The sequence below is a fragment of the Mobula hypostoma genome, chromosome 6 (assembly GCF_963921235.1).
Source record: "Mobula hypostoma chromosome 6, sMobHyp1.1, whole genome shotgun sequence".
NCBI classification, from domain to species: domain Eukaryota; kingdom Metazoa; phylum Chordata; class Chondrichthyes; order Myliobatiformes; family Myliobatidae; genus Mobula; species Mobula hypostoma.
Genome location: NC_086102.1, coordinates 187,370,130 through 187,385,984, shown reverse-complemented (window position 1 = coordinate 187,385,984; position 15,855 = coordinate 187,370,130). Strand labels below are relative to the sequence as shown.

The 15,855-nt window shown below is 45.9% G+C and overlaps 1 protein-coding gene across 3 annotated transcripts in view; it reads left to right on the top strand.

The window, feature by feature from the left end:
- The window catches only part of LOC134348689 (inactive dipeptidyl peptidase 10-like), a 927,397-nt gene that overhangs the window by 881,444 nt on the left and 30,098 nt on the right, over positions 1-15,855 (top strand). For all 3 annotated transcript variants that reach the window (XM_063052476.1, XM_063052475.1, XM_063052477.1), the window contains 2 exons: positions 1,063-1,110; positions 12,967-13,065. In XM_063052476.1, coding sequence (XP_062908546.1) covers positions 1,063-1,110; positions 12,967-13,065 — 147 coding nt within the window. The remainder of the gene's footprint in view (positions 1-1,062; positions 1,111-12,966; positions 13,066-15,855) is intronic.

Below are 15,855 nucleotides of genomic sequence, written 5' to 3'. Positions count from 1 at the left end.
ATACATATAACCTGTAATGAATTAATTAAACAAACAAATATTTAATAAACAAAACGTTTACAAGATTATTCAAAAATTACTGAAATACTAAATACACAGCGGGATCACTTTCAGATTTTACCTTCAACATTAAAAAATCATTTTACATTGTATTCTTGTTGCTACGTACATTTGTGGTGGTTGTCCATCATGTGTGACAATGACAGGAAACCTGTGCAGAAGCGTTTTTAAAGTGGAAAAGCCGTTGCACTGAGGTAGTTCCACTCTCAACCTCAGAAGTGCGGGTCTAGTGGTACAAATGAGTGTCACAAACTAGGGTCTTCCTTCCATATGTACCGTGCTTCGAAGTGCTGCTATATAATAAAATAATTCACATGAACAAGGATACGAATTGTTTTCATATGCATCATGCCTGTTGACTGTGTTTAGACAAAAATAATGCTTCCCCTTTTCCTTCCGGTGTGTGTTTCCAGAACAACTACCACACTGTGCAAAAGTCTTAGGCACATATATATAACTACGGTGACCAAGACTTTTACACGGTACTGTATTTGTCAACATGGAGCAGAGAGCAACTTTGTCAATCTGGCGGGAGCATAGGATGTTGGGAATGGTGAGGGTGGAGCACTGCGGGAGGGGTGTAGGACAGGTGGCAGAGAAGGAGTACAAATGCAAACATACCCAACCCCGAGACACCAGGCAAGGTCATTTGATTAAAAATATTTGCTTTAGTGATCATCTCCCTGATGTTTCATGCCCCCTCCCTTCCCCTTTTCCCAACCATGATCCTCTCCCTGTCCCCTTCTCACTCTCAGTCCATAAATGAGACCCATATCAGAATCAGGTTTGTCATCACTCACATATGGCATCAAATTTGCTTTTTTTTGTTGCAGCAGTACAGTGCAATACATAAAATTACAGTACTGTGCAAAGAAAAATATTTAACTTGCAAATATGTAAGTGATTCTGTCAAATCCAGATAATACTTCTCAGCACAATATAGATAAAATATTTACAAATGGAAAGATATTAAAGTATTTTTTGTATTCTGTATATTTTCAGGTCCTAATGTACCAATGGTCTCGGTACATAGCACAAGCAATCCAAATAGTAAGTATAAAATTCATTTATATGAGTGCACTTAAGTTTTCTTCTGTGAATATGGCAAGGATTCAGCCATAAATGTAAAAAAAAGTATTTCTGAAAAAAAAAATAAGCTCACTGGATCCCAAAACAGCAAGTAAAAGCCATTTCATTTTCTAAAATGGAGAGCTAAAGTGTTTGCTTTTCTGGTTAATTACAGTTGGTGTGTAATTTAAAAATTTCACTGCATTATAAAGGTTTCAATCCACCCTCTCCATCAATTCATCTCATTCTGAGAGAGCGCCATCCTTCAATATAGCCACCAATATGTTGCATTTTGATTAGATTTGTCCCATTGCCATTGATCTATCTGTGCAAATGATTGGAAAAGAAGTCTTTTAACTGAAGCGTTCCCCTTTGAAAATTGTGATTGTAGCAAAGGACATTACACTTCTTATCGCTAAGCTCTCAGAAATAAATTCATTCACATGAACAAAAGTGGTCATGAGGGGAGTGAGGAGGTAACCAAGTGAAAATGTTTATTTAATGGTAAATTACTCTCGTCTTCAGTTGCCTTTCACAAAGTACATTTTCACTTAATTGTCCATTTGGGGTACTAATTTAAAGCATTCAACTCTTTCTAAATTCACTTCCTCAATCTCAGTCAATCTTGGTTCAATTAATCCCGTATTTCCTTTCATGTCATTATGGTCCGATATGTAAACAATATTGAGGAATTATGCACGGTGGAGTAATGGTCAGCACAACGCTTTACAGTACCGGCGACCCAGGCTCACTTCCCCTCACTGTCTGTACAGAGTGGCTTTTCTCCAGGTGCTCTGGTTTCCTCCCACAGTCCAAAGATGTACCACTTGGTAGGTTAATTAGTCATTGTAAATGTCCCATGATTAGGCTAGGATTAAATTGGAGGATTATTGGGTGAACATAGAACATAGAATAGTACAGCACAGTACAGGCCCTTCGGCCCACAATGTTGTGCCGACCCTCAAACCCTGCCTCCCATATAAGCCCCCACCTTAGATTCCTCCATTTACCTGTCTAGTAGTCTCTTAAACTTTACTAGTGTATCTGCCTCCACCACTGACTCAGGCAGTGCATTCCACGCACCAATCACTCTCTGAGTAAAAAACCTTCCTCTAATATCCCCCTTGAACTTCCCACCCCTTAACTTAAAGCCATGTCCTCTTGTATTGAGCAGTGGTGCCCTGGGGAAGAGGCGCTGGCTATCCACTCTATCTATTCCTCTTATTATCTTGTACACCTCTATCATGTCTCCTCTCATCCTCCTTCTCTCCAAAGAGTAAAACCCTAGCTCCCTTAATCTCTGATCATAATGCATACTTTCTAAACCAGGCAGCATCCTGGTAAATCTCTTCTGTACCTTTTCCAATGCTTCCACATCCTTCCTATAGTGAGGTGACCAGAACTGGACACAGTACTCCAAGTGTGGCCTAACCAGAGTTTTATCGCGACTCTTAAACTCTATCCCTCGACTTATGAAAGCTAACACCCCATAAGCTTTCTTAACTACCCTATCCACCTGTGAGGCAACTTTCAGGGATCTGTGGACATGTACCCCGAGATCCCTCTGCTCCTCCACACTACCAAGTATCCTGCCATTTACTTTGTACTCTGCCTTGGAGTTTGTCCTTCCAAAGTGTACCACCTCACACTTCTCCGGGTTGAACTCCATCTGCCACTTCTCAGCCCACTTCTGCATCCTATCAATATCTCTCTGCAATCTTTGACAATTCTCTACACTATCTACAACACCACCAACCTTTGTGTCGTCTACAAACTTGCCAACCCACCCTTCTACCCCTACATCCAGGTCGTTAATAAAAATCACGAAAAGTAGAGGTCCCAGAACAGATCCTTGTAGGGCACCACTAGTCACAATCCTCCAATCTGAATGTACTCCCTCCACCACCACCCTCTGCCTTCTGCAGGCAAGCCAATTCTGAATCCACCTGGCCAAACTTCCCTGGATCCCATGCCTTCTAACCTTCTGAATAAGCCTACCGTGTGGAACCTTGTCAAATGCCTTACTAAAATCCATATAGATCACATCCACTGCAGTACCCTCATCTATATGCCTGGTCACCTCCTCAAAGAATTCTATCAGGCTTGTTAGACACGATCTGCCCTTCACAAAGCCATGCTGACTGTCCCTGATCAGACCATGTTTCTCTAAATGCCTATAGATCCTATCTCTAAGAATCTTTTCCAACAGCTTTCCCACTACAGATGTAAGGCTCACTGGTCTATAATTACCCGGACTATCCCTACTACCTTTTTTGAACAAGGGAACAACATTCGCCTCCCTCCAATCCTCCGGTACCATTCCCGTGGACAACGAGGACATAAAGATCCTAGCCAGAGGCTCAGCAATCTCTTCTCTCACCTCATGGAGCACCCTGGGGAATATTCCGTCAGGCCCCGGGGACTTATCTGTCCTAATGAATTTTAACAACTCCAACACCTCCTCTCCCTTAATATCAGCATGCTCCAGAACATCATCCTCACTCATATTGTCCTCACTATCATCAAGTTCCCTCTCATTGGTGAATACCGAAGAGAAGTATTCATTGAGGACCTCGCTCACTTCCACAGCCTCCAGGCACATCTTCCCACCTTTATCTCTAATCGGTCCTACCTTCACTCCTGTCATCCTTTTTTTCTTCACATAATTGAGGAATGCCTTGGGGTTTTCCTTTACCCTACTCGCCAAGGCCTTCTCATGCCCCCTTCTTGCTCTTCTCAGCCCCTTCTTAAGCTCCTTTCTTGCTTCCCTATATTCCTCAATAGACCCATCTGATCCTTGCTTCCTAAACCTCATGTATGCTGCCTTTTTCCTCCTGACTAGATTTTCCACCTCACTTGTCACCCATGGTTCCTTCACCCTACCATTCTTTATCTTCCTCACCGGGACAAATTTATCCCTTACATCCTGCAAGAGATCTCTAAACATCGACCACATGTCCATAGTACATTTCTCTGCAAAAACATCATCCCAATTCACACCCGCAAGTTCTAGCCTTATAGCCTCATAATTTGCCTTTCCCCAATTAAAATTTTTCCTGTCCTCTTTGATTCTATCCTTTTCCATGATAATTATAAAGGCCAGGGAGCGGTGGTCACTGTCCCCCAGATGCTCACCCACTGAGAGATCTGTGACCTGACCCGGTTCATCACCTAGTACTAGATCTAGTATGGCATTCCCCCTGGTTGGCCTGTTCACATACTGTGACAGGAATCCATCCTGGACACACTTAACAAATTCTGCCCCATCTGAACCCTTGGAACTAATCAGGTGCCAATCAATATTAGGGAAGTTAAAGTCACCCATGATAACAACCCTGTTATTTTTGCACCTTTCCAAAATCTGCCTCCCAATCTGCTCCTCTGTACCTCTGCTGCTACCAGGGGGCCTATAGAATACCCCCAGCAGAGTAACTGCTCCCTTCCTGTTCCTGACTTCCACCCATATTGACTCAAAAGAGGATCCTGCTACATTACCCACCCTTTCTGTAGCTGTAATAGTATCCCTGACCAGTAATGCCACCCCTCCTCCCCTTTTTCCGCCCCCTCTATCCCTTTTAAAGCACTGAAATCCAGGAATATTGAGAATCCATTCCTGCCCTGGTGCCAGCCAAGTCTCTGTAATGGCCACTACATCATAATTCCATGTATGTATCCAAGCTCTCAGTTCATCATCTTTGTTCCTGATGCTTCTTGCATTGAGGTACACACATTTCAGCCCTTCTACCTTACTGTCTTTACACCGTTTATTCTGCTTCTCTTTCCTCAAAGCCTCTCTGTATGTTAGATCTGGCTTTACTCCATGCACTTCTTTCACTGCTCTATTGCTCTGGGTCCCATCCCCCTTGCAAATTAGTTTAAACCCTCCCGAACCATGCTAGCAAACCTACCTGCAAGGATATTGCTCCCCCTCGAGGCTGGCTGGCTGGCTGAAAGAGCGGAAGTGGCCTGTTCTGCGCTGTATCTCAATAAGCAAATAAGTAACAACAGCACCAATATTAGAGTCATATAGTCATAGAAAAGTGCGGGTGCTTTGGCCTATCTAGTCTGTGCTGAACCACTTCAACTGCCTACTCCCATCGACCTGCACTGGATCCATAGCCCTCCATACCCCTACCATCCATGTACCTATCCAAAATTTTCTTAAATGTTGAAATCAAGCTCACGTGCACCACTTGCTCTGATAGCTCATTCCGCACTCTCACGATCCCCTGAGTGAAGAAGTTTTCCCTCATGTTCCCCTTAAGCTTTTCACCTTTCACCCTTAACCCACGACTTCTAGTTGTAGTCCAACCCGACCGTAGTGGGAAAAACCTGCTTCCCTTTATCCTGTCAATACCCTTCATAATTTTGTATAGCTCTTTCAAGTTTCCCCTCAATCTTCTACGTTCTAAGGAATAAATTCCTAAACTTTTCAATCTTTTTTTATAACTCAGGTCCTCCAGACTTGGCAGCATCCTTGTAAATTTTCGCTGTACTCTTTCAACCTTGTTTATATTGTCGTAAGCACCCACCATTAGATCAGTTGTGCAATGATACTTCTATTCCTCTGATCATCTGACACTTTCTTTAGTGTCATTAACATTCTACTGCTATTGTCAATTCTAAAAGTAACATTTTTATTGTTTCTTTGGTGGATCAACCATCTGAAAACCTTAAAGGAAAATTAATATTTCAACTTATTTTCAAAATAGTTAACTGGGAGCTAGCAATAGCTGGAAGAATTTCCAGTTTTAATCAATAGTCTCCCCATTGAAACATGAATCTTATCCAAAAGCCCTTCAAAGGCATGTGCTGGCCCCTGAGGTGTGGAAATCTGTTAGGAATCATGGTATCTAATAACCACAGGACAGAGGAGAAGCATTCAGTCCACTAAAGCTGTCCTAATTTAAAATGATTTTTAGGAAAATGCAATCAATCAAATGGGGCAGCTCCCAAATATCAAGACTTAATTTACAAGACGTTGATGGTAAATTTATACAGTCATGTCAAACTTAATTCTTTAAAAAACAATGGAACAAACTAACCTCCATTGAGGAAAAACCTGCAACTTAAATCAAAGAGACTATGAGCAATTTAAAACAACAAACTAATCTGCTGGAGCAAAAAGTGGAGAAAATCTGCAGATGGTGGAAATCCAGAGCAACACACACAAAACGCTGGAGGATCTCAGCAGGCCAGGCAGCATCTATGGAAATGAATAAACAGCCAACGTTTTGGACCCAAACCTTTCTTCAGGACTGGAAAGGAAATGGGAAGATGCCAGAATTAAAAGGTGGGGGAGGGGAAGAGGGATAGCTAGAATGTGATAGGTGAAATCAGGTGGGATCACCTGTCACTATAAATTGCGTAAATTGGTCAGAAGTTAATAGTTAGCATTGTGGGTGTTTGGTCAACCATGGAACTATGGTTCCTGCTGATATCTGAATAAAATTTGAACTTGCCTGAGACAATCTGAAACTTGGTAGACGGAGTTGGGTGGATCCCTCATAATGAAACTCTATACTCCAAAATGGCATTTCCAGCAGCACCTGAAGAGTTTACCCACCATAAAAGTTGAAATAAACTTGGACAACTAGCTATGCCACAAAACAAATTTGGCCAGTGATGTGAAGAACTATATTTCAGACCTGTAAAAATGCTCAAAAATATGCAAACTGAATATTAAAAATACATTAAAAACAGTAAAACATTCATCTTTACCTAAGCTCCTTGCAGGTTGCCTTGATAATAAAAATGAAGCACTTAAGTTCAAGGTCAAGTTTAATTGTCATTCAACAGATAACAATGCCCAAATGAAACAGTGTTACTCTGGGGCCAAGGTGAAAAATAAGTGCCAGCAGTTATACACAGAAGAGAGTATTTCTAACGCATACAAGATACAAGTTAAACATACAGTCACACTAGAGATGTATACTATAGGCCAAGTCCCCGAGTGACATGTCCTATAAATTGACGTTGTGTGAATACGCAATTCTCAGCAGTGTGCAGATGAACATTTGCGTGCACACTGTCCAACTTTCCATTCCACCGGTTGAGCTCTGGAAAGCAGTACCACCAGCAGGGGTCAGCCCCAACCCAGCACGAACACCGTGTTACACCACCCCCGGCATCTCCTCTCCTGTCCAGCCCCAACCCAGCACGAACACCGTGTTACACCACCCCCGGCATCTCCTCTCCTGTCCAGCCCCAACCCAGCACGAACACTGTGTTACACCACCCCCGGCATCTCCTCTCCTGTCCAGCCCTCACCCAGCACAAACACCGTGTTACACCACCCCCGGCATCTCCTCCCCTGTCCAGCCCCAACCCAGCACGAACACCGTGTTACACCACCCCCGGCATCTCCTCCCCTGTCCAGCCCCAACCCAGCACAAACACCGTGTTACACCACCCCCGGCATCTCCTCCCCTGTCCAGCCCCAACCCAGCACGAACACCGTGTTACACCACCCCCAGCATCTCCTCCACTGTCCAGCCCTCACCCAGCACAAACACCGTGTTACACCACCCCCGGCATCTCCTCCACTGTCCAGCCCTCACCCAGCACAAACACCGTGTTACACCACCTGCGGCATCTCCTCCACTGTCCAGCACCAACCCAGCACAAACACTGTGCCACACCACCCCCGGCATCTCCTCCCCTGTCCAGCCCCAACCCAGCACAAACACCGTGTTACACCACCGCCGGCATCTCCTCCACTGTCCAGCACCAACCCAGCACGAACACCGTGTTACACCACCCCCGGCATCTCCTCCCGTGTCCAGCCCCAACCCCGCACGAACACTGTGCTACACCACCTCCGGCATCTCCTCCCCTGTCCAGCCCCCACCCCGCACGAACACTGTGTTACACCACCCCCGGCATCTCCTCCCCTGTCCAGCCCCCACCCCGCACGAACACTGTGTTACACCACCCCCGGCATCTCCTCCCCTGTCCAGCCCCAACCCCGCACGAACACTGTGTTACACCACCCCCGGCATCTCCTCCCCTGTCCAGCCCCCACCCCGCACGAACACTGTGTTACACCACCTCCGGCATCTCCTCCCCTGTCCAGCCCCCACCCCGCACGAACACTGTGTTACACCACCCCCGGCATCTCCTCCCCTGTCCAGCCCCCACCCCGCACGAACACTGTGCTACACCACCCCCGGCATCTCCTCCCGTGTCCAGCCCCAACCCCGCACGAACACTGTGCTACACCACCCCCGGCATCTCCTCCCGTGTCCAGTCCCAACCCAGCACGAACACTGTGTTACACCACCCCCGGCATCTCCTCCCCCTGTCCAACCCCAACCCAGCACGAACACTGTGCTACACCACTCCCGGCATCTCCTCCCCTGTCCAACCCCAACCCAGCACGAACACTGTGCTACACCACCCCCGGCATCTCCTCCCCTGGACTGTCCCAACCCAGCACGAACACTGTGCTACACCACCTCCGGCATCTCTTCCCCTGTCCAGCCCCAACCCAGCACGAACACCGTGTTACACCACCCCCGGCATCTCCTCCCCTGTCCAGCCCTCACCCAGCACAAACACCGTGTTACACCACCCCCGGCATCTCCTCCCCTGGACTGCCCCAACCCAGCACAAACACTGTGCTACACCACCCCCGGCATCTCCTCCCCTGTCCAGCCCCAACCCAGCACGAACACTGTGCTACACCACCCCCGGCATCTCCTCCCCTGGACTGTCCAACCCAGCACGAACACTGTGCTACACCACCCCCGGCATCTCCTCCCCTGTCCAGCCCCAACCCAGCACGAACACTGTGCTACACCACCCCCGGCATCTCCTCTCCTGTCCAGCCCCAACCCAGCACGAACACTGTGTTACACCACCCCCGGCATCTCCTCCCCTGTCCAGCCCCCACCCAGCACGAACACTGTGCTACACCACCCCCGGCATCTCCTCCCGTGTCCAGCCCCAACCCCGCACGAACACTGTGCTACACCACCCCCGGCATCTCCTCCCGTGTCCAGCCCCAACCCAGCACGAACACTGTGTTACACCACCCCCGGCATCTCCTCCCCTGTCCAGCCCCCACCCAGCACGAACACTGTGTTACACCACCCCCGGCATCTCCTCCCCTGTCCAGCCCCCACCCAGCACGAACACTGTGCTACACCACCCCCGGCATTTCCTCCCCTGTCCAGCCCCAACCCAGCACGAACACCGTGCTACACCACCCCCGGCATCTCCTCCCGTGTCCAGCCCCAACCCAGCACGAACACCGTGTTACACCACCCCCGGCATCTCCTCCCGTGTCCAGCCCCAACCCCGCACGAACACTGTGCTACACCACCCCCGGCATCTCCTCCCGTGTCCAGCCCCAACCCCGCACGAACACTGTGCTACACCACCCCCGGCATCTCCTCCCCTGTCCAGCCCCAACCCAGCACAAACACCGTGTTACACCACCTCCGGCATCTCCTCCCCTGTCCAGCCCCAACCCAGCACGAACACTGTGTTACACCACCCCCGGCATCTCCTCCCCTGTCCAGCCCCAACCCAGCACGAACACCGTGTTACACCACTCCCGGCATCTCCTCCCCTGTCCAGCCCCAACCCAGCACGAACACCGTGTTACACCACTCCCGGCATCTCCTCCCCTGTCCAACCCCAACCCAGCACGAACACTGTGTTACACCACCCCCGGCATCTCCTCCCCTGTCCAGCCCCAACCCAGCACAAACACCGTGTTACACCACCCCCGGCATCTCCTCCCCTGTCCAACCCCAACCCCAACCCAGCACAAACACTGTGTTACACCACCCCCGGCATCTCCTCCCCTGTCCAACCCCAACCCAGCACGAACACTGTGTTACACCACCCCCGGCATCTCCTCCCCTGTCCAGCCCCAACCCAGCACGAACACTGTGTTACACCACCCCCGGCATCTCCTCCCCTGTCCAGCCCCAACCCAGCACGAACACCGTGTTACACCACCCCCGGCATCTCCTCCCCTGTCCAACCCCAACCCAGCACGAACACTGTGCTACACCACCCCCAGCATCTCCTCCGCTGTCCCGCCCCAACCCAGCACGAACACTGTGCTACACCACCTCCGGCATCTCCTCTCCAGGACTGCTGCAACAGACAAGCCATGGCTTGAGGCCTAGTCCTTGTTACCATCAAGGCCACAGAGCTCCCCCTGCCGTCTGCCTCGCCAATAAACAAGGAAAATGGGCTTGCAGCATTTTATATTATTCATGTCCAACAGTGTCTTGCGATTACAAAATAAACATCCAAGACAATCACTCCTTGGACAGGCTTTCCTCCCAAAATATTAGTGAATCTTCGTAGCATCACGTTCTCATCTGATATCCATGGGGAGTTCAAGCATCAAAATATAGTTGATTGTAACATAGGTTTCTTCTTCAGCACCAGCTGACCACCAAAGTTGTTGGCAGTTACTTGGAGAAGTGTCAATAGTTTCTGAAAATGCATCTATTTTCCAGTTTGTGCTCCATTAGTTTATCATCAAATATACACCAATACACTTGGGCCAACACTGTTGTCACTCAGATAAGAATAACTGAGCTAGTTTCCATCAGTTTCAAATAGAATCTAATGTCCTGAATACTGAAGGGAAGATTGGACCTAAAATAAGGTTAACTAATGTTTGAAATGAAAGAGAAGATGGGTAACTCTGGGTGGCTGATTCTTTGTAGGGTTGTTCACCGAGCCTGGAGGTTAGGTTGTAAACATTTTGTCACCATTCAAGGTGACATCACCAGTGCACAATTGAGTGTTGTTTTTGCCGAGTGCTTGCGTTTATATTGGCCTGACTCATTGTTTTGATCAGTTGGCTGTCATGCTGAATGGCAGAGTGATCTTCGCTGGTCTGTATCCCTGGTTATCAGTCGTTGTGAGCATTGGCTCTGCAGGCGTCTGCGGCTGACACCTCGACCCTGGTCCCGCAGATGCACAGGTTCATTGCAACAACCTGTACAAACATGAGCTTTCAGCAGAAACAACACTCAGTTGTGCACTGATGACGTCACCTTGAATGGTGCCTAAATGTTTGCTCCCTAACTTACAGACTCAGCGAACAATCCTACAAACATTAAATTAGAATACTTAATGATATTTCAATAAATAATAAATAATGCTATTTGAATTGCAATAATTTTATTTGAATAAATAATAAATTAATATTAACCCAACTTAAAAATCTATCGTTTATAGTTATTGAAGTAAATGCAAACTAACTGCCCAGTTTTTCATAGAGATGTGAGATGCATTTACCTACAAAAGTGCCAACAAGTTTCAGATTTCCACAAGTATCTATGTTGACCTGGGCGTGCTAATTTTTTGGACAACATTTCATTTTTAAACCAATGCTCCAAGGTGGAAACCCACTCAAGTAGGACCCATTAGCCGTTTCCTGCCTTCAGGGGATCTCGCACGGCAGCAAAACTGTCATGGGCCCTTCCCCCATCTGAAACTACAGCACCTCCACCACAATCACTCAGACCTCCAAACCTGATGACCTCTGATCACCACAGCTTCTCACCAACTTTCCCACTTCCCCAACTTTGAGATCCCACAAAGTGCTTAAGAACTCAACTCCTCACCTGTTGTGTATTTAAGTCATGTTTGATTAATCCTGTGTATATATTGGTTATTTCTTTAGTTAATTCATTACAGGTTATACATGAATTGCATACCTGCACTCCTTGCTTAAAGTAAACTTGAAGTTAGACACACATTTCGGACTCCCATGTCTTCCTTTGAATTAGTTTAATGTTTTGAATTCACAAAACATAACATCACCAACTTCCCAATCAAGCCGCCTTCCCCTGATCCCAAAAGTCATATGCTACGCCATAGCTGTATGCTACTGCCCAGTGTCATGGGCCTCAGATTTTACAGAAATTTTCAGCTATGGGCCATGACTGAAAAAAGTAATTGATCCTCCAGATAAAACCATATCATTGACCTATTACCTGAACCCGATGATTTAGACACTGGGCCAGATTGAAAAGGTCATGATGTCAAGGCCAGAGACCCAAGGCGAGGGATGGGTCAGCTTGGCCAGCTTGGCTTGCTGCTCTGCTCTACACTGAACTAGGGATCTGGGGACGGTTTCTCCTGTGGACTTCAGTTCAGAATGCCATGTGCTTACATTTACTGTTTGCATGATTTGTTTTTTTTTTCTCTGCACATCGGGTGTTTTGGTCTTTTTTTTAATGTGTTGTTTTGGGTTTCTTTGTTTAGTAGCTGTCTGTTAGGAGGTGAATTTCAAGGTTGTATAACATATAGATACATAATAAATGTACTTTGAACATTAGTGTGCATGACGATTCCTAGGCCTCAAATGTTTTGACAGCCAGATAAACCTAAGAGTCAATGTTTGATCAGAAATTTTCTTGGATTCATGTCATCCACCTCCACATGATGGTATTTATGTAAAGGAGGCCTTTATATGGCACTCAGCCTTGGTACTGAGTTTCATCCAGCAAGGATCTACAAAAGCAAGTGCACTGCTTCATTACCGATCAGGACCAAGCACGTGAGGCATTCAGATGAACTACAAATTCTGAGTCTATAAGTGATTACAGTGTTCCAGCTAATCAGAGCTTTCTGATCTCAGAATTTTACTAATCTTGTATTTATATTAGCAATGGCTTCACTAAATAATCTGCCAAATGTGAAATTTTGTCACCCAGAAAAGAACTCTACTGGTAAAATAAAATTAGCACACTTTGTAAATGTGTCAGAATATTAAATAACCTTGTGGATTAATAGAAGAACTGTTATGTTTTTTGACGACACTTTAATAAAATCATTCATTTCTTTTTAATTATTTAGGCTCCTACATATTGGAGAATAATACTGTTTTGCATGAATATATCAGAGGGAAAAGGATCCACAACGCAGAGTACAGGACTGTTCGTATTCATGATTACGGTTTGTAACTATCTTCAGTTATAGCTCTTTTAACTCTGCACCTTTGATCACTTGTGACTGCTGATTGTTGGAAGGTGTTCAATAGAAGTTAAAAGAAAACATACAATGCTCCCTGTAAACAGAAAATTACCCCAGCATAGATTAATACTATGGAGCAAAAAATACTGTTTGTGTTGGGATCACTTCTTTTTATGCTGTATATAAATGATTTAGATGATGGAATAGATGGCTTTGTTGCCAAGTTTGCAGATGATACGAAGATTGGTCGGAGGGGAAAGTAGTGTTGAGGAAACAGGTAGCATGCAGAAGGACTTAGACAGATTAGGAGAATGGATAAGAAAATTGCAAATGAAATACAATGTTGGAAAATGCATGGTCATGCACTTTGGTAGTAGAAATAAATGTGCGTCTATTGTCTGAATGGGGAGAAAATCCAGGAATCTGAGATAGAAACATAGAAACATAGAAAATAGGTGCAGGAGTAGGCCATTCGGCCCTTCGAGCCTGCACCGCCATTTATTATGATCATGGCTGATCATCCAACTCAGAACCCAGCCTTCCCTCCATACCCCCTGACCCCTGTAGCCACAAGGGCCATATCTAACTTCCTTTTAAACATAGCTAATGAACTGGCCTCAACAGTTTGCTGTGGCAGAGAATTCCACAGATTCACCACTCTCTGTGTGAAGAAGTTTTTCCTAACCTCGGTCCTAAAAGGCTTCCCCTCTATCCTCAAACTGTGACCCCTCGTTCTAGACCTCCCCAACATCGGGAACAATCTTCCCGCATCTAGCCTGTCCAATCCCTTTAGGATCTTATACGTTTCAATCAGATCCCCCCTCAATCTTCTAAATTCCAACGAGTACAAGCCCAGTTCATCCAGTCTTTCTTCATATGAAAGACCTGCCATCCCAGGAATCAATCTGGTGAACCTTCTTTGTACTCCCTCTATGGCAAAGATGTCTTTCCTCAGATTAGGGGACCAAAACTGCACACAATACTCCAGGTGTGGTCTCACCAAGGCCTTGTACAACTGCAGTAGTACCTCCCTGCTCCTGTACTCGAATCCTCTCGCTATAAATGCCAGCATACCGTTCGCCTTTTTCACCGCCTGCTGTACCTGCATGCCCACTTTCAATGACTGGTGTATAATGACACCCAGGTCTCGTTGCACCTCCCCTTTTCCTAATCGGCCACCATTCAGATAATAATCTGTTTTCCTATTTTTGCCACCAAAGTGGATAACTTCACATTTATCCACATTAAATTGCATCTGCCATGAGTTTGCCCACTCACCCAACCTATCCAAGTCACCCTGCATCCTCTTAGCATCCTCCTCACTGCTAACACTGCCACCCAGCTTTGTGTCATCCGCAAACTTGGAGATGCTGCATTTAATTCCCTCATCCAAGTCATTAATATATATTGTAAACAACTGGGGTCCCAGCACTGAGCCTTGCGGTACCCCACTAGTCACCGCCTGCCATTCTGAAGATGCAGAGAGAATTCAGGGATGCCTGATGATGCCTGGGTTTGTCTTTCTTCGCTGAAGTTAATGGGTTCTTTGTCCATTTAAAAATCTGATGGTGGATTGGAAGAAGCTGTTCCTCAAACATTGAGTGTGTGACTTCAGGCTTCTGTGCTTGGTTCTTCATGGTAGCAATGAGAAGAGGGCACGTCCTGGGTGATGAGGGTCCTTAATGACGGATGCCATCTTTCTGAGGCATCACCTTTTGAAGATGTCCTCAGTGGTGGGGAGGCTAGCGCCCATGATGGAGCTGGCTGAGTTTACAACTTTCTGCAGCATTTTATGCCCCTCCCCTCTGTACCATACAGTGATGCAACCACTTAGAATGCTCTCTATGGTAAATCGGTAGAAATATGCTAGTGTCTTTGGTGACATATCCTCAAACTCCTAATGAAATATAGCTGCCTTCTTCGTGACTGCATCAATATGTTAGGCCCAGTAACAAAATCTTCAGAGATGGTGATACCCAGGAACATGGACCAACTCACCTTTTCCACACATTCAGAACTGGTGTGCATTCCCTCAGCCAAAGTCCACAATTAATTCCTTAGTCTTGTTGACATTGAGTGGGAAGTTGTTGGAGTGACATCACTCAACTATCTGATCTATCTCACTCCTCTACGTGTCCTTGTCACCATCTGAGATTCTGCCAGAACCCTAACCCTAGCCCTAATCCGTTTCCTCACGCATTACAAATATGTATGGGTTAGTAGGTCAATGGGTGTAATTGGGTGGTGCTGGCTCATTGAGCTGAAGGACTTCTTGCTGCACTGCATCTGTAAATAAGAAAATAAATAAACTGCTTCTTCTCAAAGCACTTCATCTCTTTTCATTGTATCATTTCTATTTCCATGTGGCCAATGGAGATTGCAATGAAATTCCATTACTATGATTCTATCTTGAAATTACTGGAATGGCGAAAACTAATCTTTAGATTTTTTTTGCATTATTACATCTAGGACTAGATTAATTCCTGGGTCTAACAAAAGAACTCTGAACAAAATACGTCCCTTTATCTGAGCTGAAAATCTTATTATGTCCGGAAAGGGCAGCCATGTTTAATTGAATTGAAAATAGTTCAATTCAAGTTTAATTGACAGTTAACCGTACATGAATACAGCCAAACAAAACAGAATTACTCCTGGGCCAAGGCGCAACACACAGCTTAATAAAACACATAAATAGTTTTTTTGCAAAATATCGAAAGAAATCTCAGAGAAAAAGCAAATGAAAAAGATAATCATTTGGTGTTTCTGCAAAAA